We start from the raw sequence: 27,615 nt of genomic DNA, 5'->3' as shown, positions 1-27,615 counted from the left end.
GTGGCATTCAGCGGGACCAGTGACCTCTGACCTCTGGACAGGAACCCATCCGTGTTTGAAGGAAAGCTGTGGGCTAAAGTTTATAGACAGCATGTCCATTACACCAGAGAAGAGTTATCACTGTTAGAGTAACAGAAGAGATAAACCTTCCCAGACCTCCAGAGGCTTTAACAGAATAGAGATGGTATGTTATGTTGGGGAACCTCAAAGGGTTAATTCACCCAAAAATGAAAATTTTGTCAGTAATTCGGTCATCTTCTCAGTTCTGCCGCATGTGTCGTGTTGCTCTCATGAACTCACTCAGAGGCCCACACGGAAGAACATAATAGTTGAATAAAGTCGTTATTTTTGCACACAAAAAGTATTCTCGTCGCTTGATAAACTTAAGGTTGAGCCACTGTAGTCACTTGGACTATTTTAACGATGTCTTTACTAACTTTTCTGGGCCGGCAGATTTCGATTACCTATCAGCCTATGAAGGAGTGAGACAGCTCTCAGATTTCATCAAAAATATCTTAACTTGTGTTCCGAAGATGAACGAAAGTCTTACGGGGTTGGAACAACATGAGGGAGAGTAATTACTGACAGAATTTTCATTTTTGGGTGAACTAACCCTTTAATATCGTATTACTGATCTGACGCTGTTGTGTGAGAACTGAACTGAGCTGGACGATGACATCATTTTTGCTTTAACTAATTTAATAACTAATTTAATAATTGATGATCCAGAACTGAATCAACACTGAACTGACTTCAACTGAAATGCATTATTTTCCAGTTATCTCTGTAAAGCTGCTTGAAACAGTCTGTATTGTATAAAGCACTATAGAAATAAAGGTGACTTGACGTGTTTAAGTGGTTTATGTGATCTGTAAAGCATCTAAACTATCTTTTAGTGGCGTGCCTACTGTTCTAGGTGGATAAACTTCTGGTTACATGTTACTTTCATTCAATTTATTCAATTTAAAGATTATTACTGTAATTCTAGTGTGTGAGTTTGCTCCAAGTACATCATGTCTCTTTCTGGAGTCTCTGGGTTTACATGGTCTTCACAGCAAAGTTCAGAGATTATATATAACTTTACACAGATCAGTGTGTGATTCTTTCACACTAGTCTCATGTGAATAATGTTTAAGCGATACTAAACAGCATGGACTGTAATGTTCATTACTGTTCTTGCACTTTCACTGTAAGAGCATTACTCCACATACAATTTTTTTTGCTTTGTTTTGATTTATTTTTTTAATTGAGGGAAGAGTTGATTTTCTTCTGAGGTAACGGACATCGCACAGCAAAGGCCGTGGGAGAACCCGGAGCAGTCCTCTACACACACACACAACGCTTTCAAACACTGAATGAATTCCTGCCGTGGTTTGAAAGACACTTTGGATGAAAATGAATTTTCACTTGTCGACACTATGAGAAGCTGTTTGGTGTCAAATGTTAAGACTGGGAAGGTGAAAATGAGGACAACTTCAAGGACGAGGAAGACCTGTCAAAATATTGACCAAGAGACAAGAAGCAGAGCAGATCTGTGAACCTTAAAGCTTTTTCTGGATTCAAATCCCCCCCCCCCCTCCTGTGTCATAATCTGTCCTGAGCAAAGCCACAGCTTGTTGAGAGCATTAGCATAGTAAACATTACAACAGCATGACAGTTTAACATTCAGCCTCTAATATGAGTCTCTACAGGCAGCAGATATAGCAGACTCATAAAAGATCAATTATCACCCACAGCAGGAAAGTCTCACTCATCAACATTCCTGTCTTTGATTTAAACTGCTGCCACAAGTCACGAGTCAAACGACCCTCTCATTCAAAGTGTCATACATCATCAACTCGCCTGACTTCTGACTGGTATAGTCATCTTACCAGCACTCCTTTGATCCAGCCGAACTTCACCACCCCTTTGGACTCGGACGCCTCTTTAGCGGCGGCCTCCTCGGCAGGGGTCAGCTCTTCACCGTTAGCAAACCCATCCTCAAACGGCTCCTGCGATCACACACACACACACACAGGCATTAATACATCTGATGTGAAGACTTTCTATGGAATAACATGCTGATATCTGCTCTAGACCGAAAGCCTCCAACCTACATTACTTCAATTTATTCATTTCATTTAAAGGTTATTACTACAATGTCAGTGTGTGAGCAGTAGCGTTGTTAACCACACACACGTCGGGCCCCGCAGGTTTGAGGGCCCCCGCTGACCAAGCTATTAAATCAGCTGATGACCTCAATTACATAAACATTGTTTCCGTAACCAAATTTAGAAAGCTGCAAACACTGTTCCCTGATCACTGTTTATATGTGAATAAGCCTACATGAATCCAAGAAGAGACACGATTGCTTTAAAGGATGAGCAGATATAAACTGCTCCATTCATGATTCTTAATGAGAGTTTTGAAGCGTCGGTTTCAATGGAGGGACAGAAATCTCCCAGATTTAATTGAAATAGGCAATCTCCACAGCTGTTTCCCGAAGATGCACGAAACTCATATGGGTTTGGAACGACATGAGGTTGAGTAAATGATGGCATTCATCTTTCGGTGAACGAACACTAACCGAATCGGCGTGTTGCTTTGGTGAGACAGACACGCTAGTGCTTGTCATATCACAACTGTGCAGGTTTTCTCCAACAACAACAACGTTTAATTTAGGTTTCATTTAAATACACGTAGGCCTATATTATATTTAGTTTGTAAAATAAATATACTGATGTCTATGGAAGCGACAATTAAAACTGTTCTAATTTGACATTGTGTTTTATTCACGTCAGAAATACATCGTGTAGATAACTATATAGTTTACTTTTACTTTGTATTCTTCTCCCAGATCACCAGCCACTTACTCTCATGTCTTTCGGGAGAAGTGGATGTAAATCCGGCAACTCTGATCCTCTGCGCTGAAGAGCAAACTCTCATGATCACCCGTTATCATCTAACATGATCATCATAAAAGTGTTTAAAAGACTAGATACTATCACTAATCACTGTTTGAGAATAGGAATATCAGATCGCCCATTTCACAATAACAAGACAATTGTTCAAGCTAAAACCAAGAGTTTTATTTTCTCATAGCTAAATGCATTCGGTGTAATTGTGAATGTTGAAGACAATGGTCAAAATAATCTTGATGAATCCAAAACCAAGAAGGTTTATATCTTAAAGCTCAAGGGAGCTAGTACCAAAGTGTAGACAATTTTTGTTATGCAGTTTAAAGTAAAATAAATATATATTTTTGAAATGTCTCAATTGTATTCAATATCACTGTTGTGCAATTCAGAGTAAAACTGTACGTAATGTTGGGGTGTGGGGGCCTGAGGGCCTGACTTTGCCTGGGGCCCCAAAATGGTGAACCCGCCCCAGTGCGAGTTTGCTCAAGTACATCACGTCCCTTTCTGGAGTCTCTGGGTTTACATGGTCTTGACAAAGTTCAGAGATTATATATAACTTTACACAGATCAGTGTGTGATTCTTTCACACTAGTCTCAAATACCGATACTAAACAGCATGGACTGTAATGTTCATTAACTGTTCTTTCACTTTCACTGTAAGAGCACTACTCCACCTACAACTGTTGCCGTTTTCTTTTAATTATTGAGGGAAGAATGAATTCAGCCTCTAGCAGGAGTCTCTACCGGCAGCAGACTAATGCCAAGACCAATTATCACCCACTCATCGCCCAGAGGTCTCCAACCCGTCCTGCAGACTCATCAGCCTCCAACACCTGCCGGAGGTTCTCAGGTAACCCTGAACACCTTCATTATCTGGTTCAGGAGTGTTTGATTGAGGCTGGACCCCTTCTCTCTTCAAGAAAAGCTCTCTTCATGTCACAAGGGGTTCATAATGCTGTCGCCTGAAGGAAGATTTAACTAAGTTGCACTAATGCAAGTTAAAATGAACTGCAAACATAAAAATACTCATGACTTCAAGAATACGACCCCTAACACACACATTCACAGCAGAGTTATGTTTGTGAAAGGTCAAACACCGGAAGAGTCCCTCCTCCACAGAAACAATGGCGTGACGAAAGCAGAGGCTCCTGGGACATACACGACCCTGCACATCCACACAGAGGACACACTTTACAATGACAATGTGGGAACTTTACAACATCCTGTCCCGGCACACATAAAGCTGGAGTCCGGACTGTGGAAAAAGCCAACAGCGGTTCGATGCGAACGCAGGAGCCGGGGGCCGTATCGACCTCTGCTGGATCAGGGTCAACGAGAGCAACCGGAGGACGAGCGCGCACACACACACCATCTCTCATATCTTCAGCGATGAAGAGCGGTGATCAGATGTGGGCTTCAGTCTCTCCTCACTCCACACCAGCGCATATCTTCAGGATATCATCCCGCAGGAAGGGCACGCGAAGCTGTCGTCCTCTTACTTGACCTTGACCAAATGAGTGAGTGTTGACGGGATTCATACGGGTGACATTGAGTTGTGATTATCGATAGCTGATGGCTTCAGGACATACTGTATTGAACATGTAATGTTTGTGGCAGTGCTGTCCACAGAAAATCACCACTAGCCCTCGATGAAGAACACTGAACGACGGTGGGGGGCAAATAACACTCCGGAATTATTTGCTACCACACATACACACATTGTGATTAGTGGTTAAATTCAAATCAAACACGATTCAACAACTAATAATGACCGCAACTAATGTGACCTGATTCACAGCAGAATCTAAACGGGCTTCTCCAGAACAACAAATGTTATAAACATAGGAAGGAAAAGTGGTCAACCTTTATATCGACAAGGCAGATGAGCTGGACGAGGGCTAAACGTCTGCGCTAATGTTTGTGCTTTGGAGGACTAATAACACCAACAGACCGCCTGAGAACTGCTTCATTCAGCGTGTGAAACAAGCAGCCGTACACCAGTTCATAAGGTTTCAATGTTGTCCGGTCCCGTCCTCAGTCAAATATCCCTGCATCATCACCACTGGCCATGGGACTCGCATGTGTTGTATAACTCTCATATCTCCTCCAACACTTCCCAGTCTCTTCCTCTGGACTGATCATCCCAAGTTAGAGAAGTTAATAGGCACTACACATGCTACTACAGCTATCAACTGTAAAAACTGACAAAACACTACAATAAAGGCAAAAAGATGAACATAAAACAGCGGACAGACAGCGAGAAGCTCAGAAGTGTCCAAACATGCAGAAGCATTCATCTCCTACGTTTAAAGCTGGATTTGACTGAATACCTATTGTGTGAAAACCCCACTGAGCAAGACTTTTGTGTGTGTGCGTGTGCGTCCCACAAGGATAGTGAAACCTGAGATCACCTACATTGCGGTGACCAGCCAGCGGTTTTTTTTTTTTTTTTAAGATGCAGAGAGTTGTGTGTGATGGGTAGTTTAGGGGTCAGGTTTGGAAATAGAAAATACAGTATAAAGAAATCATTATATCCCACAAAGATAGCGAAACCGAGTGCGTGTGTAATGTTTTCCACTTTTGATATTGAAATGTTGTTTTTCCTGATGAAGCCGCACACATCTATCATACACCGTGGCACGTGTGTCATGTGACGGGCAGCGGGCGTCACCTGACCCGTCCGTCAGCAGGAGTGCACCGGCACGGGGTTCAGACGGGATATGGCCAGGCCATGAACACGCTGCTTTGTTTGAGCTTTTCAACAGCTCCTCATGAATCAGCGAGGCTCAGCGAGGGGCACGTGAAAGACTAGACACACACACACACACACACACACACACACCAGGCCTGTCCTTCAAGACAAGTCCCACTCAACGATCTTTCATACTAGAGCTGCAAGATTCTGTATCAAATAGAGATCATGATTCTCCACCAATTCTGAATACACAACTAATTACAATAACATAATTCACTAGAGGTTCTGACAAAATTGTAATTGCTACAGTCTATTTTTTAAGTTGATTTAATAATGTTTAATAGATATAGCCGAATCATTGTCATTTAGAAATAAGTGGGTAATGTGCAGAGAGTCAGGATATTCAATGAAAAACACAAAGTATGGCATAAATGTAACATTATAAGATAAGTGGGTTTAATGAAGGTCCTATGAAATCGGCTGAATTTTTCCCAAATTCTTTTTTTCCCATTTAAATTTTTTGGACACCATTTTAATGGTTAAATACAATAATTTTAGTAATCAAAAAGCATGTCTACTTAATTGAAATCATGAAACTTAATTTAACAACAATTTATTTAGAGTTTAATAAAAAAACACATGTTTAAGGCCCTGTGAAATGTTTTTTTTGTTTTTTTCCTCAAATTCCATTTTATTTTTACTAAATTCTGTGTTTTCCGTTTCAAGTCTTCAGGATTCCATTTTAGTGATTTAATAAAATTTTAATAATCAAAAAACACGTCTAATTAATTATGTCTAAAAAGCTCTGGAGATGAAGTTCATGCATTTATGTCCTCATATAGTGAGGCAGCAGAGTGCTTGTGTGTGCGTGCGTGCGTGCGTGCGTGCGCGTGTGAGAAATGAAACCACGCGTCTCCTCCATTCATTCACCCAGAGACAAGCAAGATCTTCAATGGTCTTTTTGTGGCTATACAGTAAATTCTGTTTTTATGACTGGATTCTGTGATTGTCCACCTCTCCTGCATCGCTGAAGTCATAGGGCCCGATTTAAAGTCAGGCGAAAAAACTAAGTTGTAATTTACGAAGTCTGACATAGCATGAACTGACAAATCATTCACAATAAGACCAGGAACATGAATTTAAAAGGTAAATAGAGTAATTTTAGCATCATTGTGCCCTCCGTGTCTTCTAATAACTTTAAACATCTTATGAGCTGTAATTTGTCGATTGCAGCTCTAACTAATCTGGAGGAAATGAAAATCAGGAGATTACAGCCGAGCTTATGCCTCGTTTTACAACTGTTTGCCATCTTAAATCCTGCAATACAGACTATAAAACAGGACTCATGAACAGCACAAACAGTGTGTAGTGGACGCTACAGACCTCCACACGTCACACACAGACGCTTCATGGGATCATGTCTCCTAGAACGCTGGATTTGGGAAATGGTCATGTTAACATCTGTTTGACTGATATTCTTCCTCTTACCAAAGCCAGAAATGATGAAAAGATTAGCTGAGGAGACGTGATGCTAACAGACAGCAGACAAACGGCTAGTAGTGACATCAGCAGCAATCCACCTGTCACTCAAGTGGCCACGCCCTTAATTATGCACAACTTTAAGGCTTAATATAATTTAAACAGATGAATTATTTTAAAAATAAAAATAATAAACCCCTCAGAGTTGTCATGTAGGGCAAAATTAGCTATATAGACCAAAGCCATTTTTTGCACCAGACTGTGAACGTTTTTTCGGCAGTAAAGTTGGGCATTTTAACATGGGGGTTTATGGGATTGACTCTTTTGGAGCCGGTCTCTAGTGGCCAGTCGATGAACTGCAGATTAAGTCACTTAGAGAGACTGGAAGGTTGTCTTGATTCATACAGAGAAAAAACAACAAAAAAACAACAAAACTCAAACCCTGAGTGAAAACTTCCTGAATTACTCAATGTAGTCATTGCTTTAACAATGGCATAACTCCATGAAAATCAACATTAGGTAATTTGTCATTTTGGACATGCTTGTGTTTAGTTACAACATTCAATCCAAATTACTTTGTATTTGATTATTACCTTTTCAATGAGAGTCAACCACATCTAAATGAAACCTTTATGAAGAAAGCGTAGTGAATGGTTAAGTTAATCCAGATGACGTCTGAGGTGTGGGTGTCTCACCTCCAGGTGCTGTTCTCACACACACACACACTCGTCACGCTCCACAGAGAGAACACACAGGCCTCAAGAAAATAAAACTGCTCTCCTGTCAGCTCAGTTTACCAAGAGACGTGTGCTCAAAAATACACAACACTGATTCAACAGGTTTTTGTGTTTATGGCCTTTAGCAGAATATTACTAAGGTTATCAGAGTCAATGACACAAGGTAGTAGCGCGTGTGACTGGCGTTGGGCTATCAGTCCCCACATTTAAAAGGTGCTCATCACTCTAAATGTAGCAGTGAACACATCCAGCAAAACAGTGCTCGTGTGTTTGGTTGACGCAGTGAGTTTGCTGACATCACTATGTATCGGCTCCACTGTGGCTGTGGCGTCTGCACACCGGCACAACACTAAAACAACATTCAGCAGAGACACAGTCGTGCAGGAGAACGACACGCATCCACATTCTGACTGATCTCTCTCTTTCTGCCGATAACAGTACTAGGGGAGATGACAAATAAGGGGGAAACAGCATTTTTTAAAACAAAGTTCAAAACTGCTTGAGAATTGTATGAATTTGTAAAGTTCAAATACTGTTGTTTTTGAAACTGTTAGAGGTTAGCAGATTTTTTTTTTTCTCATTATGTAATTTATTAAGCTTTTCTCACAGCTCCAGGCAAAATATGTCGTGCGGTGTGACATGACATTACTGTATAAAATTCAAATATTGAAATATTATTAATATAATTAATTTCAAATACAAATCAGGTATGTTTTAAGTTTAACAAGTATTCTTAAAGAATGATCATTAAAATTCTGCAGACATTTTATTTAGTTACTGAAATCTCACCGAACGGGTAACAATGATTCAACCATTAAAATGAAGTAATTTCCCACTAAAACCATTCAAGTCAAGTCACCTTATTTAAGCAGATAACAGGAAAATAATGCAACAAAGTATGTGTCTAGAAGAAAATAGCATCACAGTCCAGCTTAAGTAAGTTCAGTGATGGTTCATTTCTGTTGTAAAAAAGTTATTTAATTTAGTTCATTTATATATATTATATATATATATTATATATATATATATATATATAGCCGCTCTGGAGAAAACCGTGATGTCATCGTCCAGCTCAGTTCAGTTCTCATATAATGGTGTCAATGCAGGAGATCAATATTATTGTTGAATATTAATGTCCCCAACTAGGCGAGCCAAAAGCCAAGGCAACAGTGGCAAGAACCCAAACTCCATAAGTGACAGAATGGAGAAAAGCACCTTGGGAGAACCCAGGCTCATCTAGTGGATGTTCTCCCAGTCTGAAGCGGTGTCAGATTGACCCGTCCCCCCTCCCCCCCACTCCCCCACATCCCAGAATATGAACACAGACGCCGAAAGAGGCAAAGCAAGTCCCTTGTCTTCCATTAACCAGACCAAAGCCTAAATGTCATGAAAACTGGAAAAGCACACTCGACTGAAGGCTGAAACCACCGTTTATGATATCACTAGAAGAAATATCTTCATGATCTTAATGCATTAATGTCGCCAGCTAACGGCACGGTACCTGGGGAAATAGAAAACTCCAAATAAAGCCATCCATTCAACAAATAAAACTGAACTTTGAACTTTAGTTGACATACGGCATATGTAGCGTCATAAAACTGACACGTATAAATACCACGCCATAAAAGTTTTGTTGCAAAATGTCCAACAGTGCACTATGAATACAATAATCTAGCAAAAAAAGGATAAGATTTTTAAAAAACTAGCTTGAAAAAATATTTTTTATTAGGAGTCAGTTTATTATTTTGTGTGAACTAAAGATACACTAAACATGTTTCTAACAAAAGTGGTTTTGATGACCTTACTTGGATTCAAAACTGGTCCAAATGTTGTCCAAATTGTATAAATTAAGCAATCTGAACAAACAGAATTTTATTGCACAATATTGTGCAAGTTCCCAGCATGCATTGCAGCTTATTACCAACACTTGCGGTCTTGACCACTCGTCTACTTACATGACGTATTTCCTGTATTTGGCCCGAGTGTTCAAGTAGGCGTGAAGACTGCAAGTGTGTGTAGATCTCTAGATTACCTGATGCAAATCTTGCAAAATATGCAAGTGTTCACAGAGCTTTTATTTTTTATTTTCAATACTTTGCGTTTTAAAATAAACTTGTAAATGCCTGTTCAGGAGTCGCTGTGTAACAGAAGACACCGTTTTATAATGGTGGTGCTTCTAATTAAGTGATAAAAAGCAGTTCAAAAGAACATACTCTCCTTATCACTTTATGTTTTACTACCAAATGATATATGTGTTGACGACAATCCATGCCAAACTCTTAGTCTGTTCAGTACAAGATCTACTAGGCAGACTAAAACAGATTCAGCTACTTCTCTATGACAAGCACTCTGGGACAGATCCACCAAACACACACACACAGCTCAGGATAGTCCCACCGGTTCCTCGGTTCACACTGAGCTCAGGCATGAGCGCACTAGAGTCCGCAGTCTCCCGTGTTTTCAGCTCATGAAGCTCTGGCGGGACACACTGTCCTTCAGAACACTCACGCCATGGACATGAAGGGGATACTGTGCTCTGATGTTCTCCAATGCTCCTGAGATACCGGCGGTGTTGTTCTCTCAGAGAGGGACGCTGATGGACTGATCTTAAAGTAAATAACATCATTAACCATTAGAGTAAACAGAAGACCCATTTTACCCATGCGACTCCAAATGCATCATGGAAAACAATCCCACCACAGTTTCAATTAGTATGCGGTGAATGGGTCGCTGTTCTGCTCATTTCATTACGGTTTAAATCTCAGATCATGGGAATGCGCCAGAAGCGGCTCTAAACAGGAAGGGAGCACTTCGGCCCATCCCGAATGTGAGCCGCTCCGTCAGGTCAGGCTCTACAGAGAGTGTGTGTGTGTGTGTGTGTGTGTGTGTGTGTGTGTGTGTGTGTGTGTGTGTGTGTGTGTGTGTGTGTGTGTGTGTGTGTGTGTGTGTGTGTGTGTGTGTGTGTGTGTGTGTGTGTGTCAGGAAACATTACCATCGCGCACGTGTACGCCGCCTGACGTCACACGAAGAGCAGCACATCTCTCAGATCTGCCACATGTGTGCACTCTGGGAAATGTGCTGACTTCCTGTGCGTGTTTGTTTATCGAGCTACTACCACATACTCTCTGTGGGGGGACGGGGAGGGGGGCTTTAAACGAAAGCAGAGGTCAGAGGGCTCGCCGGCAGTGTGGTATTACTGTACTTCACCACAGAGCTTCCACATCTGGCTGTGTAGATGGTACGTCTCTCTGAACCAGATGACGCTTTCATGGACTGTAAAGTCCTGAGAATGACTTTAAATTTACCATCAACTCCACAATGAAAGCCACGCCACACAAAAACTTTACAGAACCAGTCTTATATATATATATATCTATATCTATATCACACACACACACTAAAATAAAGTATATCACTAACAAAACCACCTCAAATATGTTAGTGTCCAGTAGGGCTGCCCTCGACTAAAGATTTTTCTAGTCGACTAGAAGTTGTTCTTTTAAGCAATTAGTCGACTAATCACGTGTATATTAATAAGCCATATAAATCATAATAATGAGCCTTTAATTGCATATATATATAGATGTATAGATGTATTTGTCATGTCTGTGAGGCAAGTATACACTGAGGTGTTTTTTCTTTAAGTGCTCAAGTCCACAGAAACCGAGACGGCAGAAACAAACCCTGTTTGTTTGTTTAATTTATTTTACAAAGCCACAGCGTTTTCTTGTTATTTTGAGTTTCAAATGATGTATGACTCTTATCTGTATAACCAAAACATTGTATTTTGAGTAAAAAAAAAAAAAAAAAATGCAAGTGTTCCTCATTTGTAAGTTGTTTTGGATAAAAGAACAAATTAATGAACGAATGGAAATGTTTGAGCAGCCCGGCATGTCAACTTTCAGTCTCAGCTGTGGCTGTTTCATGACTAGTTTCATTATTGGATTAAATGAGAGTAATCAGACTCTGATCTAACCTTCAGCAGCAAAGACAGTTATGAGCCATGTTGGGAAGGTTAGACCTCATAAACATATGAACTGAAAGTGTATAGACACCATCTGAGACAGGCAGTTTCTTAAAACCATGTTTGCAACCGCATCGGTCTTGATTTAATCAATGAAAACTGGAGAGAGACTGAAAGTGTTTATATCAGGTGAAAAATTAAAGGGCATTATACAATATTAGACAAAAAGGAAAGTCGTTTCCGAGCCAGAGCAGGTCATTACATGTATGAATGTATGAAGGTCAGCTATAAGGTCAGTTCTTGATTCCACTATAAGAAAGTAAAAGGTTCACGGCTGGTTTAGAGGTTCTCCACTCCTCCTGTATAAATGTGAATGGAAGAGTTCAGTGGCGTGCGAGGTAAGCTCATCTCATTCAACAAAGCAGCTCATTGTTGCTGGATCTACTCGGGCCCGATCACAACTGTAACTGAAAACGATCGAAAAGCCCCCAGCAAACCCACAGCGCCCAGTTCAGCTCATTCAGCACGCCACATTAAGCGCCAGGGCTCATCTCCCAGAATTCATTCATAAGAGATGAAAAAAAAAAAAATGGAGTATTACATTTCAGTAAGAGATCTCTTAAATGCTTGATGGAAACATTGGTTTGAAGAGAGTGTGTGGCATTTTCAGGAGGGCTGGGGAGTAGCTTTACAAAAATTACAATAAAAAGAAGATTACTGAAACAATTACTCAATTACTGAAAATCAACTTAACAGCACACATATTGTGCAACAATCACTGGTTTAGACCTTTGTGAAGGTCTAACTTTAGTTTTAATCATTGTATGGCCAAAGAAGCATAACAATATTATTCAGGAAAATAAGATTTTCTTAACTAAGTAGGGGTGTAACGATACCCTCATGTCACGACCACGATACTGAACTCACGGTACGATATTACAGCAAGACATGTGGTAAAAGGCAATTAAAATGTACCGTTGATTAAAATGCTAAATTTGATATTACATTGTGTGTGTAAATGAATAGTCTTGGACTTGGTGCTGAAATATTGCACCAATATTGCTATATTGTGTTTTATTAGACTGAGCAACTGTTTTGGATACATTTATCGACAGAGTAAAAATTCTCGTTTTATGCTTCTAATTCGTGACTGGTGTTTTGCTCTATTCTCTGAGCTTCCGCGTTCGTCATTACATCATGGGTCACTCTTTCGCCGAAAAAAATCGATGCAGACGGCCGTCTGCCGGTAGCTACTTATTTTAGTTTATAAAGTTTTAAACATGGATATTTTTCTTACATGCATCGCTTCAGAAGTCCTTTATTTAACCCCCAGAGCCGTGTGGAGAACTAGAACCACGAATGGATGCGATTTGATGCTCTTCCAAATAAATATACCAACTGACTCCCATTATAAAGCTGGGAAGAGCCAGGATATATCTTATTATAACTCTGATTGTGTTTGTTTGAAAGAATAAAGTAATATACACCTAGGAGGACTTGAGGGTGATCATCATGGGGTAACCATTTCTGGGTGAACTATCCCTTTAAATAGACACAAGCAAGACAAGTAAATACACACAAACGCACATCGGAGAAGCGATAATTAAATGTCACAGTTTCGGTCGAAAGCACACTCTCTTTAGTAGCTGAAGTGTGTGTGTGTGTGTGTGTGTGTGTGTGTGTGTGTGTGTGTGTGTGTGTGTGTGTGTGTGTGTGTGTGTGTGTGTGTGTGTGTGTGTGTGTGTCCGCTGGGCCTGACCTCAGGTGTGATGGAGGTAACGTGTGCGTGCACATGTGTGTGTGTGTGTGTGTGTCCACTGGGATGCTTCCCTACGCATGATTAGCGGCGCTCAGGAGACACGTGTCACTATGGAGACGCTGCGGGACGTGATCATGAAGATCATGACGAGTGACCTTTCACCTGATGTTTCTGGCCCGTCCCAGCATCCTCATCTCATGTAGTGACACCAGAACCACTGTCACATCCGCTGTGCTGAGATCACGTCACCATCACACACACAGAACCAGCTGACGGTCCTCAAGCACACACACCAGCTGTGGCCATCTTGGCCAGAAGACCCCAGCTTCCATTCATATTTTGATAGACATATTTTCATGTCATGTTTTGACTTGTCACTTGTCAACATTCATTTTTGTAACAGTGTTTTAATGAAAGCTTTTGACAGACACGCCCCACCCAGAGAACTCGTTTTTGAGATCTATCAGCACTAGAAATGAAAAACTGACAAAATGCCTTTCCTTAATTTTTAGGTTTATTTTTTTGTATATTTATTGACATTTAATCTAAAACCAGATCTGGCAACACTGCCCCTTCCAGACCCTCCAGACCCTCCACCCATAGAAACAGACCGGTGTCAAGCATGGTAAGAGTCAAGACTCGCTCCTCTACACAGACAGAAGCGAGACGTCCCTGGCGTGCGCAAGCATGTCATTAAAAGCTAGTTTAGTCTCGTTCTGCACATACTGCGTGGAACACATTCAGGTGTCACGCGTGTCACAGTGAATTCCTGAGCTGTGTGTTCAGAACAGGACTGAGTGATGACTTCAGCTGGAGTGTGTATCAGGCCTTACATTACAGGACTGACGCCTCAAGCTTAGGTCAGAGAAGCGGTCCGACTCTGACTGACCCTCGTACTACTGAGAACATGTGGACTAACAGTTGACTCTGTAATTATACAATAATATAAAAAAATATATAAAAAAACATCTCACTGATTCTCTAACTAACTGGATATAATTTCCTATTAACGCTTCAGAGAGAGCGTTATCATGTACAGTGTACCAGTATGAAACCGCTCCATAAACAGCCTTTTCAACAACAGTCATTATTTCTGTCTAGCAATTAGGGATGGGACAATTAACTTACCAGTTTCACTATAAACCACGATAAAATGTACTGACGGTTAGTATTATCGTTTAAAATTGAATTATCATTAAAACCGTGTTTGATTATCGCGATTTTAATAACTCACTGTAAATCCTGTCCAGCCAGCAACAGGCTGGCAAAGGCGCAGCGTGCAATGTTGTTGTTTTTTTTATTGGAGAAGGAATGGCGGAAGGCAGATTAATGTTTTAAATCTAACATGATCATAAAAATATGATCAAATTCAGTAAACAATAAATCAACTCTGATTACATTTTCAATACAATCGAAAACGGAGACGCAAGACGGCAAGTTGTATTTGAATGAAACGAGAGAGCGCGTCCGTTGTGATGCACACGCTGTGTTATAATGCGTTGCTATTGACGACGGTCATTTTAAGGAAGGAAATGCCACAGAATATAATCTTGCTTAAAGTGCATAGAGCTGCTCGTTTTATTTGTTGTTTGTTGATTTTCAAATATAAATCAGTTATTTTTGATGACTTTCATCTCATTTTAACAAAACTGTGATAATATTGATAATCACGATAATTTTGGTCACTATTATCGTGATATGACATACCGTCCCATCCCTACTAGCAATCATTCAAATGATCACAGAAGTACTAGAATAAAAGTGTATAGCTCGGATTAAACACGGATGTCTACGGTAGAGATCAAAATACAGCAAATCACCTTTTGAAAGTAACTTGGTGTCAATTGTAACAATAGTATATTGCATGTGTCTATGAATCATTCAAGATCAAAAACACTGATGCATCCAGTAATGAAACAAGTGAAGTTTCATTTTTTTTCCCCATTTAATTCATTCTAATTAAACATTCTTAGACTGCAGCAATTACAATTGTGTCAGGTCCTCTAGTAAATTACATTATTTTATTTAGTTGTCTGTTAAGAATCGTGGGATTGAAACCATAAAATAGTGGTTCTCAATTTGACTGAGTGAAGCCACAGGTTACTGAGACTCTGAGCGTCTCGCGGTTAGCATTAGCACCACATCACAGTGTGGCGTTTCTTATGTAGCAGACGTGCTAACAGCTCACCCGGTACGAGTCCCGCAAGCTTACAAGGCATGGATGCTTCAGCAAGCGTTTTTTATGTCACGTTTGCTTTTGTTACCCAATAGGGTGTGTTTAGGGCTTAGTGTAGGTGATGCATCATTATCGAATGCGATTGACCTTTAAGTGCCACTCACTGGACATTCACTTCAGAACTGCTGCAATACGTACAGCAACCTACGCAAACATCGTTCAGACACATTCATCGGTTTCAAACTGAACGCGCTTTGAGCCACTCACTGGACCCTCCACTCAAAGCGTGCAAGAGACCATTTTGCAGAAATGTATTTCCAATGAGCCTGTCACAATAAATGTGTCTTTGTTTGTCTCTCACAGCATCAGCATTTCAACATCTGTTTCCGCTCAGTCACTCTTCTGAATAAATCCGCCCTGACAGGACTTTATCACTCGTCAATATCATGCTTCTGTGATCAGTGTGTCCATCGTACGCCAGTCACACTACCAAAACCTGCCACACTCTCAGTGTTCTTCAACAGAGCCAAAGTAAATTAATGATTTGGTGTTGCTGTAATGAAGTACTGAAACTGTTCAAGAAACGGCTGGAAAACTGGACTGGAGTGTCGAGTGTCACGGCGTTCGTTTGACAGCCATGAAACACTCGCTGACGCACACATCAATATCTGTTTAAATTCACTGCCAGCAGCCAGTAAAACACTTTCCATTCAGTCATGGATTTGTTGTACAGTGCCGTCCTGTGTGTAACTCCAACAGGAAAAAGCTTCGATCTGAAAGCATGAGGACTTTAATAAGACTTTACTAGTGTTAGCTTTACATAACACGCAGATCAGACCACTCATCTAAATATCCATCTCACTGGTTTGATAAAAGCAGACAAATAGAGGAATAACATCAGTCGCTTCACATGACAAACCTGACTTCTGAAATAGTGCACGAGCACGTGCTTCACATTATCTGGACGGGATTACAGATGATTAATTGACAACCATTAATGGACAACAAGAAAATAGCTTTGTAAAATTCCCCACAGATTAACTTCATTCCAAACTATACAAAACCACTGAACAGATGTATTTATAGAGCAGTGTTGTGACAGCTGCTACACAAACACTGAGCAAACCAACACACATTCATTGCAATTACAAGAGCCTTTGAGGCTTTGGCACCGGTTAGCTCTCTGACAGGAACTAGCCAGGACAGTTCGCCGACAGATGAGGACGCCGTGATCGGAGCTGTGCTACATGCGTTCGGCCAATCAGTGCACACTAACGTCACTGGTAGTTCCTATAGCGCTGGTTTAGACCGACTCTGAAGTAAGAGTTAATTCAGTTCTCCAAAAGAAGTTCCTAGAACTAAAATCGTTCCTAGTTCCTGCGGTGCGAACACGGCAAATCCGGGTACTTCCGTCATTAGATCTAGGAACTATGAGAAGGTTCCTCCGGTGCGAAAGCCCCTTTAATCTGCTTGCAGAGCCATGACAATCTGGGTCAGAATCTTCTAGATTTGGATCGCCCCTGTTTTGCCATCCTGTATCTGGTAATCCATTTTAGTTTTGTGCCGGTTTTTCAGAGCAAAATAGGACTGGATCACCCTACTCACTTACTCACTTTATCAGTTTACCAAATCTGGATCACCAGCTCCAAATTGGGTTTCATGCACAATGTAGGCTACTAGCTAGGATGTATAAAGAACAACAGGTGGAAGAGTCGACATTGGAACATTGCATTCGCAAATAACTCAAGTTTTGATGTATACAAAGTCCCATCATCACCATGTCCCTTTAGAGCTTCCGTAGCCCCTCATGTGACCCACAACAAAAACAAACAAATATACATTCAATAAGGGATGCACTTGTTAGAAACTACTTTCAACTGGTTCATCTCTGATGAGTGTGCCAATGTAGTTTATATACAGTGATTAAAAAAAAATTATTACAATTTAATTATAATATTGTTTGATATTGATGGCTGTTTATGGGGATTATTTTATGGCATCAAATCTCTCTTTACTGTACTGAAACGCTTAATATAAAATGCCTACTTCTACTTTATTACTTTAACAGTTATACTAATCAAGCACAAAATAAAAAAAAAGAAATGTGCCTATATACACACTACATACAAATGTTTTTTTTTTACCAGTTTTAAAGTTATTAAATTTCTTCTACCCCCTTTTTTTCCCTTTTTTCTTTTGAACAACCCATTTTCAAGATTTGATTCAATCCGATAGCTGAAATCCGATCAGATAAGCCTACTTCTACTCCGAAACGCAATTTAATCAAAGATCTCCGAGAAGTGGTTTAAGACGCATTCCAGTCGAGAACTGGCCAAGTGTAAACAAAGATCTGGTTGTTTAAGCCACAAAAAGAAGTGTGAGAAAGTGATCCGTCACTTATGCTCTCTTTGTTGTTGTTGTTTTTTTGTGATGTCAGCAATTATTTGTTAATTGTATTATGATACGTTGATAATTTAACATGTTATGAGTGTGTGTGTTATGTACGCATCTACAGTGGAAACAAATTTCCTCTCGAGGACAAATAAAAATCTATCTATCTTTTAACGACTCCAGCCAGACACCACACACACACACACACACACACACACACACGGCTATTGCAACACACATCTTTCTTCACAGATATGGCCCGCTGGAAGGAAGCGCCTCTGTAAAATGTCAAATATCACCAGTCCCCTTCATTAAAGCTCTGCATTCTCACAGCACTGCAGACTCGAGACGGCGTGTGTGACCATGTGTAAATACACCGTTAGTGAAGTAACGGCACACCTCAACAAGACACATGAGGAATCACTCAGGACTGGAGCACAAATGCTGCAGGACTACAAAGCATTCGAGGTTTCATCACATCACAAGCAGAACTGGGATTACCATTTCAGTCCGCTCTCAAAAACATCACGATTCTCTTCAGAAGGCTTTACTTTGTTCCGTATCATGATTACAATTACTACTGCAAAAGAAGACTAGCCTATAGTGCAGTCAGAGGATCATGTCTCAGCACACATCTCACACTGCAGAAAACAAGTCTTCTTCCACTGCTGCATTTGATATTATAATATATTTTTATAAACACATTATCTCTCGCATCTGTTTATTTGCCTAAGAGAATCGTTCAGTGGCTCTGCTTGAGTCATTAACTCAGAAGAGCTCTCGTTCAGTTCAAGCTCAAATGAGTGGAAATGGAAACTACTGCTAAAACACTTATGCGTCATGTTCTTCGTCTCAAAGAGGCTTTTCTAAAACTTGGCATCAAAGTTTGTTACAAATGCACTAAACTAGATAAACTGCCAAGTCATAATAGCCAGTGTCCTCAGAGAGCCAAATCGTCATGCCTCCGGATAAAACTGCTCCCTAAGTCCATAAGCAAGTTTGTGTCAGCGCTGTGTGTGACCAACATGGACAACATCCGCTGTTCATGTCAAATGAACGGGCTTTTAAACAGACTTACACATAGCAAACAAATCACTTCATGATCAAAGCAGTTGATCGGTCTCAACAGGCTCTCAATGCATGAGAGAAACCAAGACTAACCAGCAAGACACACACACACACACTCTCAGCACATCTGAGTCTGGTGTAAGAATGTAAACACAGCCTGGCCTTGCGTCTTCATATCAGAGAACTACATGTACAATGATACAGTGAAGAGTCTGATCTTCAGATAACGTTTCCCATCATCAGTGTCCTCATATGCACTGCATACTGCGCACACAGGTCCATGTTGACTCTCTAAAGTGTTATGAAGTATCACACATTTGATATGAACCCTGCAACCTCATTAAATATCAGAAGAAATGAGACGGACCATCATTCAATATGTCATCTCAGACAAAACTAGGAGCGATGTGACTATTGTCCGACATGTGCATTCAGTACTAACCCACTAAACTACATGCGTGTTCAGTACTAACCCACTAAACTAGTGTCCGATATGCATGTTCAGTACTAACCCATTAAACCAGTGTCCGATATGCGTGTTCAGTACTAACCCACTAAACTAGTGTCCGAAATGTGTGTTCAGTACTAACCCACTAAACTAGTATCCGACATGTGTGTTCAGTACCAACCCACTAAACCGGTGTCCGATATGTGTGTTCAGTACTAACCCACTAAACCAGTGTCTGATATGCGTGTTCAGTATAACCTACTAAACTAGTGTCTGATATGTGTGTTCAGTACTAACCCTCTAAACTAGAGTCTGACATGTGCATTCTAGGGATGGGAACGACACGGGATTTGGGAAATCGACTGTCGAGGCCCATGTGTCGACTTTTTGTCGGATTGTCGGCCTTTTTTTTCTTTTCTTTTTTTAAAGAGCGGCAGCAATGCGGAGGGTGGAAAATATTCTACATTGTTGTACTAGTTTATTCTAGTCTCAAAAACATGGCTCTAGTGTCAAATTTTGACCATTGAAGTGGTAATAATAAAAACGAGAGAGAGAGTAGGCTAATTTAAAATGTTTATTCAACAGCCTTACAAACACATAAGACGTAGGCTACTTTTTGCCGTTCGGAATTTACAGAAATAAAACGGCCTGTCCATTAGTTAATTAGCTCTGTGCATGTAGCCTAAACAAGATAGTTTTCCGAATGAAAAAAATAACACTCTATATTATCATTATATAACATTAACATGCTTATCAAACGTGAAAATAAGCAACAATTAAAATTGAAAACAGCGTGCCCATTTTTTTTTAAACCACAGAAAAGGAGGCAGCATAATACCATCAACTCAACATAACAAATCAGCAGTGAAAATAAAATATACCAATAGGTATCTTACCATTTAGGCCTAATTTTTGTTTAAGAACAGAAGCATATCCACATGTTTGGGTAGAAGGCGACTGCGGAGTCTACTCACGACCAGTCCCGCGGCTGAAAACACTCTTTCCGCTGGCATCCCTGACGTGGATGTGTGGAATGCATAATCTTTGCCGCACAATTTGCACCTCACTATCTTATCATTAATTTTGCTAAAACTCCCCCACACCTTGCTCCTGTTATTTGCCGCTGCCGCCATGTTGACTCTGTCGCCTGTCACACACACAGGGTCAAGTGGGGTCAACGGTCAAGTGGCGATCCCATTTAGAAAAAATGGATTGTTTTATTTAAAATGTTTTATTTCATTATGGGAAAAGTGGCACTTTATGATGTGTATTTGAATAGGAAATGTAATAAATTAAAAGGCCAAAAAAAAAAAAATGCAATTTGGAAATCCCACAAGCCCCGCCCCCTCGACACTATTTTTTTTGTCGAGTGGAGCATGTGTCGAATGTCGGTCGTTTTGTCGAGAAAAAGTCCAATCCCTAGTGCATTCAGTACTAACCCACTAAACCAGTGTCCGATATGTGTGTTCAGTACTAACCCTCTAAACTAGTGTCTGATGTGTGTTCAGTACTAACCCACTAAACTAGTATCCGACATGTGTGTTCAGTACTAACCCACTAAATAGTGTCCGATATGTGTGTTCAGTACTAACCCACTAAACTAGTGTCTGACATATGCATTCAATACTAACCCACTAAACTAGTGCCTGACATATGCATTCAATACTAACCCACTAAACTAGTGTCTGATATGTGCATTCAGTACTAACCCACTAAACTAGTGTCTGACATATGCATTCAATACTAACCCACTAAACTAGTGCCTGACATATGCATTCAATACTAACCCACTAAACTAGTGTCTGATATGTGCATTCAGTACTAACCCACTAAACTAGTGTCTGATATGCGTGTTCAGTACTAACCCTCTAAACTAGTGTCCGATATGTGTGTTCAGTACTAACCCTCTAAACTAGAGTCTGACATGTGCATTCAGTACTAACCCACTAAACCAGTATCCGATGTGTGTTCAGTACTAACCCTCTAAACTAGAGCCTGACATGTGCATTCAGTACTAACCCACTAAACCAGTGTCCGATATGTGTGTTCAGTACTAACCCACTAAACCAGTATCTGATATGTGTGTTCAGTACTAACCCACTAAACCAGTGTCCGATATGTGCATTCAGTACTAACCCACTAAACTACATGTGCATTCAGTACTAACCCTCTAAACTAGTGTCTGACATGTGCATCAGTACTAACCACTAAAGTAGTGTCTGACACGTGCATTCAGTACTAACCCACTAAATATTGTCCGAAATGGGTGTTCAGTACTAACCCACTAAACTAGTATCCGACGTGTGTTCAGTACTAACCCACTAAACCAGTGTCCGATATGTGTGTTCAGTACTAACCCACTAAACCAGTGTCTGACATGTGTGTTCAGTACTAACCCACTAAACTAGTGTCTGACATGTGTGTTCAGAACTAACCCACTAAACTAGTGTCGTGTTCAGTACTAACCCACTAAACTAGTGTCTGACATGTGTGTTCAGAACTAACCCACTAAACTAGTGTCGTGTTCAGTACTAACCCACTAAACTAGTGTCTGATATGTGTGTTCAGTACTAACCCACTAAACTAGTGTCTGATATGCGTGTTCAGTATAACCCACTAAACTAGTGTCTGATATGCGTGTTCAGTACTAACCCACTAAACTAGTGTGTTCAGTACTTACCCACTAAACTAGTGTCCGACATGTATGTTCAGTACTAACCCACTAAACTAGTGTCTGACATGTGTGTTCAGTACTAATCCACTAAACTAGTGTCCGATATGCGTGTTCAGTATAACCCACTAAACTAGTGTCTGACATGTTCATTCAGTACTAACTCACTAAACTAGTGTCTGATATGTGCATTCAGTACTAACCCTCTAAACTAGTGTCTGATATGTGTGTTCAGTACTAACCCACTAAACTAGTGTCTGATATGTGTGTTCAGTACTAACCCTCTAAACTAGTGTCTGATGTGTGTTCAGTACTAACCAACTAAACTAGTGTCCGATATGTGCACAGTACTAACCCACTAAACTAGTATCTGACATGTGCATTTCAGTACTAACCCACTAAACTAGTGTCTGACATGTGCATTCAGTACTAACCCACTAAACTAGTGTCTGACATGTGCATTCAGTACTAACCCACTAAACTAGTGTCTGATATGTGTTCAGTACTAACCCACTAAACTAGTGTCTGATATGTGTTCAGTACTAACCCACTAAACTAGTGTCCGATATGTGCATTCAGTACTAACCCACTAAATAGTGTCCGATATGCGTGTTCAGTACTAACCCACTAAACTAGTGTCTGACACGTGCATTCAGTACTAACCCACTAAACTAGTATCCGACATGTGTGTTCAGTACTAACCCACTAAATAGTGTCCGATATGTGCGTTCAGTACTAACCCACTAAATAGAGTGCGATATGTGCATTCAGTACTAACCCACTAAACTAGTGTCTGATATGTGTTCAGTACTAACCCACTAAACTAGTGTCCGATATGTGTGTTCAGTACTAACCCACTAAACTAGTATCCGACATGTGTGTTCAGTACTAAACCACAGTGTCCGATATGTACATTCAGTACTAACCCACTAAACTAGTATCCGACGTGTGTTCAGTACTAACCCACTAAACCAGTGTCCGATATGTGTGTTCAGTACTAACCCACTAAACCAGTGTCTGACATGTGTGTTCAGTACTAACCCACTAAACTAGTGTCTGACATGTGTGTTCAGAACTAACCCACTAAACTAGTGTCGTGTTCAGTACTAACCCACTAAACTAGTGTCTGACATGTGTGTTCAGAACTAACCCACTAAACTAGTGTCGTGTTCAGTACTAACCCACTAAACTAGTGTCTGATATGTGTGTTCAGTACTAACCCACTAAACTAGTGTCTGATATGCGTGTTCAGTATAACCCACTAAACTAGTGTCTGATATGCGTGTTCAGTACTAACCCACTAAACTAGTGTGTTCAGTACTTACCCACTAAACTAGTGTCCGACATGTATGTTCAGTACTAACCCACTAAACTAGTGTCTGACATGTGTGTTCAGTACTAATCCACTAAACTAGTGTCCGATATGCGTGTTCAGTATAACCCACTAAACTAGTGTCTGACATGTTCATTCAGTACTAACTCACTAAACTAGTGTCTGATATGTGCATTCAGTACTAACCCTCTAAACTAGTGTCTGATATGTGTGTTCAGTACTAACCCACTAAACTAGTGTCTGATATGTGTGTTCAGTACTAACCCTCTAAACTAGTGTCTGATGTGTGTTCAGTACTAACCAACTAAACTAGTGTCCGATATGTGCACAGTACTAACCCACTAAACTAGTATCTGACATGTGCATTTCAGTACTAACCCACTAAACTAGTGTCTGACATGTGCATTCAGTACTAACCCACTAAACTAGTGTCTGACATGTGCATTCAGTACTAACCCACTAAACTAGTGTCTGATATGTGTTCAGTACTAACCCACTAAACTAGTGTCTGATATGTGTTCAGTACTAACCCACTAAACTAGTGTCCGATATGTGCATTCAGTACTAACCCACTAAATAGTGTCCGATATGCGTGTTCAGTACTAACCCACTAAACTAGTATCCGACATGTGTGTTCAGTACTAACCCACTAAATAGTGTCCGATATGTGCGTTCAGTACTAACCCACTAAATAGAGTGCGATATGTGCATTCAGTACTAACCCACTAAACTAGTGTCTGATATGTGTTCAGTACTAACCCACTAAACTAGTGTCCGATATGTGTGTTCAGTACTAACCCACTAAACTAGTATCCGACATGTGTGTTCAGTACTAAACCACAGTGTCCGATATGTACATTCATTTCTAACCCACTAAACTAGTGTCTGACACGTGCATTCAGTACTAACCCACTAAACTAGTGTCTGACACGTGCATTCAGTACTAACCCACTAAACTAGTGTCTGATGTGCATCAGTACTAACCACTAAACTAGTGTCTGACACGTGCATTCAGTACAAACCCACTAAATAGTGTCCGATGTTCATTCAGTACTAACCCACTAAACTACATGTGCATTCAGTACTAACCCACTAAACTACATGTGCATTCAGTACTAACCCACTAAACTAGTGTCTGACACGTGCATTCAGTACTAACCCACTAAATAGTGTCCGATATGTGCATTCAGTACTAACCCACTAAACTACATGTGCATTCAGTACTAACCCACTAAACTAGTGTCTGATGTGCATCAGTACTAACCACTAAACTAGTGTCTGACACGTGCATTCAGTACAAACCCACTAAATAGTGTCCGATGTTCATTCAGTACTAACCCACTAAACTACATGTGCATTCAGTACTAACCCACTAAACTACATGTGCATTCAGTACTAACCCACTAAACTAGTGTCTGACACGTGCATTCAGTACTAACCCACTAAATAGTGTCCGATATGTGCATTCAGTACTAACCCACTAAACTACATGTGCATTCAGTACTAACCCTCTAAACTAGTGTCTGACATGTGCATCAGTACTAACCACTAAAGTAGTGTCTGACACGTGCATTCAGTACAAACCAACTAAATAGTGTCCGATATGTGCATTCAGTACTAACCCACTAAACTAGTGTCTGACACGTACAAACCCACTAAATAGTGTCCGATATGTGCATTCAGTACTAACCCACTAAACTAGTGTCTGACATGTGCATTCAGTACTAACCCACTAAACTAGTGTCCGATATGTGTGTTCAGTACAAACCCACCAGTTTGGGTTCAGTACTACCCCAGTAGTGCCCCGAGTGTGTGTTCAGAACTACCCCAGTAGTGCGCGGTGCGGCTGTAACGTTACCTTGTCGAGCTCGTCGTGCAGCTCGGAGAGGGTGGGTCTGATGAGCTTCTCGCCCAGCGGAGCCGCGGTCTGCCGGTAGAAGTCTATGTTGGGCACGGCGTCGATGGTGTTGTGCCCGAAGGTGCGGAGGTAGTATGTGTTGGTGTGTGTGTCGTAGTGGTGGTGCTGCTGGCCGCCGCTGGAGGAGTGCAGGCTGCCCTCGCTCATCACCGTGTCCCCGTTCTGCGCGTTGTCCGCCGGCGCGGCGTCCGGGCTCGAGGCCGCGAAGTTCACAACCCGAAACCGGCCCTTGGCTTCCTCGCCGCCCGCCGCAGAGTCCCGACGCGCGTCGGATGGCGGCTCGGCGTCGTACGCGGGAGGGGATGAGTCGGAGGCGGTGTGGGTATGCCCATCCCCGGTGGACTCGGACACCAGGTCCACCTGAAAGCGGCTCTGGCTCGGTGTGGGACCGGCGGGTTTGAGCGCGTCAGGCTCGGGCGCGGAGAGAGAGTCGCCGGCGAGAGGCGGAGGTGATGCCGACATGACGAGTCAGAAAAGCTCTCCAAAAGCTGATACTGTCCGTTAAAAGTGCCAAAGAGCCGATGGATGTGACTGAACGCGGACACTGATGCTGCAGGAAGACTAAAATAACGCGCCGCGCTTTCCTCCGAACCCGCAGCGCGACGCGCACATGCGGATGCAAATGGAGATCAGCAGCTCTTCCAGTCAGAAACTCCTGACAAGTTTAACGCGCTCAGTGAAATATCCTCCGAGTGTGCGCTCACAGGGACCTTAAAGACCCAGAAGATGTCCGTGAATCGCGCTTTCCGTAGCTAATGTGCGCCGTGATGCTGCGCGACCTTACCGCAACTCCTCCTCTCGTGCCCGCGAGGCTCGCTGCGCTTTATACGCGCACTGCAGCAGGGCAGCGATGCTGGGAGACATCGCGAGAGGACGAGCGCTCGCGAGATCTGCCCGCTCCATCTCTACAGATCATGTTTTTTTTTTACTTTCATAAAAGCTTACAATGACATCAAACATAAGACATATATTTGGCAAAACATACAACATACCTTACATTGTACAGAGCAAAACATTAAATTTTACCCAAAAAAATCAAAATAAGAGATGTTTTTATACACTTCTTATTTCTAGTGATTGAATTCAATGAATCATGGAATATTTTAAGATCTTTACAAAAAAATAAAATTCCCAGGAAGAATTATTAACTTTAATGTGTATCAGTTAAATCTGAGCCAGTATTACAGTCCAATAAGAAGATCATAGCCTCATCTATTCTGATTATTTTGAAGAATGTATCAAAACCCATCATAGATTCCTGCTTTCAGAAGTCTTCAGAGTATTTACATTTACAAAATAAATGTATTAGAGTTTCAGATTCAAGATTACAAAAACAATATTGTGGTTAGATGTCTTTTTTAAACGTATTAAGAAATGCATTACACCGATAACACCTGTGTATTATTTTTAAATGATTTTCCTTGACCTTATTTGGCAGTAAAACATGTATTACTTGCTGACCAGATTATCACAATTGAAGGCATAGAAGGAAAAACTGAATATCTTGATTAAGACATTTTCTGATGTAAGAGTTATTACACTTCATATCCAAAATAATAACACCTCCAATAACAAGTTTAGGAGTCTGCCGTCACACTGAGTTGTAACTGAGATGCGCTTTCACAAGCTGAAGATTACTGGAGATGTTTTTAACAACCATATGGTAATCTCTACATGTATTCAATCCCTGAGAGAGCAAGACATTGTTGATAAGTATAAATCTCACCATTACAGTTTAGTAAGTTGGAAATAATAATAATTTCCTTATCAAACCATTCTTTTTTATATATACTTTCTCTTTTAGATAATACATGTTGGTTTATACATGTGTGTGGGGAGAAATGATGTTTAAAGGCTATTTTCCAGTGATTGCTTGTGAAAATTTGATAATTTAATGGGAAGTTGACTACATTTTAAGTCACACGATAATAAAAAGTTTAACCCACCACATCTTTTCAAAAAACAAATTGCGGATATAAAACCATATAGAATTATTATGGGCCAAGCAATGTTTTATCCAGTTGATTTTAAAAATAGTATTAAGAGCATTGAAATCAAGAGCGTTCTTTTCTCCAAACT

General features: G+C 40.8%; 1 protein-coding gene across 2 annotated transcripts in view; it reads right to left on the bottom strand.

The window, feature by feature from the left end:
• slc12a2 (solute carrier family 12 member 2) overlaps positions 1–26,375 on the bottom strand; it is a 60,730-nt gene extending 34,355 nt beyond the window's left edge. Inside the window, exons 1-2 of one of the 2 annotated variants that reach the window (XM_082157329.1) lie at positions 25,477–26,375; positions 1,872–1,991 (exon numbers count right to left, since the gene is read on the bottom strand). In XM_082157329.1, the coding sequence (XP_082013455.1) occupies positions 1,872–1,991; positions 25,477–25,998 (642 nt within the window). In that variant the 5' untranslated portion in view covers positions 25,999–26,375. Of the gene's footprint in view, positions 1–1,842; positions 1,992–25,476 lie in introns of those variants that run through there. The other variant, XM_082157330.1, reaches the window with a different exon arrangement.
• Positions 26,376–27,615: the final 1,240 nt, after the last annotated feature.

The sequence above is a fragment of the Leuciscus leuciscus genome (genome assembly GCF_965113295.1).
Source record: "Leuciscus leuciscus genome assembly, chromosome: 24".
Lineage (NCBI taxonomy): Eukaryota > Metazoa > Chordata > Actinopteri > Cypriniformes > Leuciscidae > Leuciscus > Leuciscus leuciscus.
This window is presented reverse-complemented; position numbering and strand designations above follow the sequence as displayed.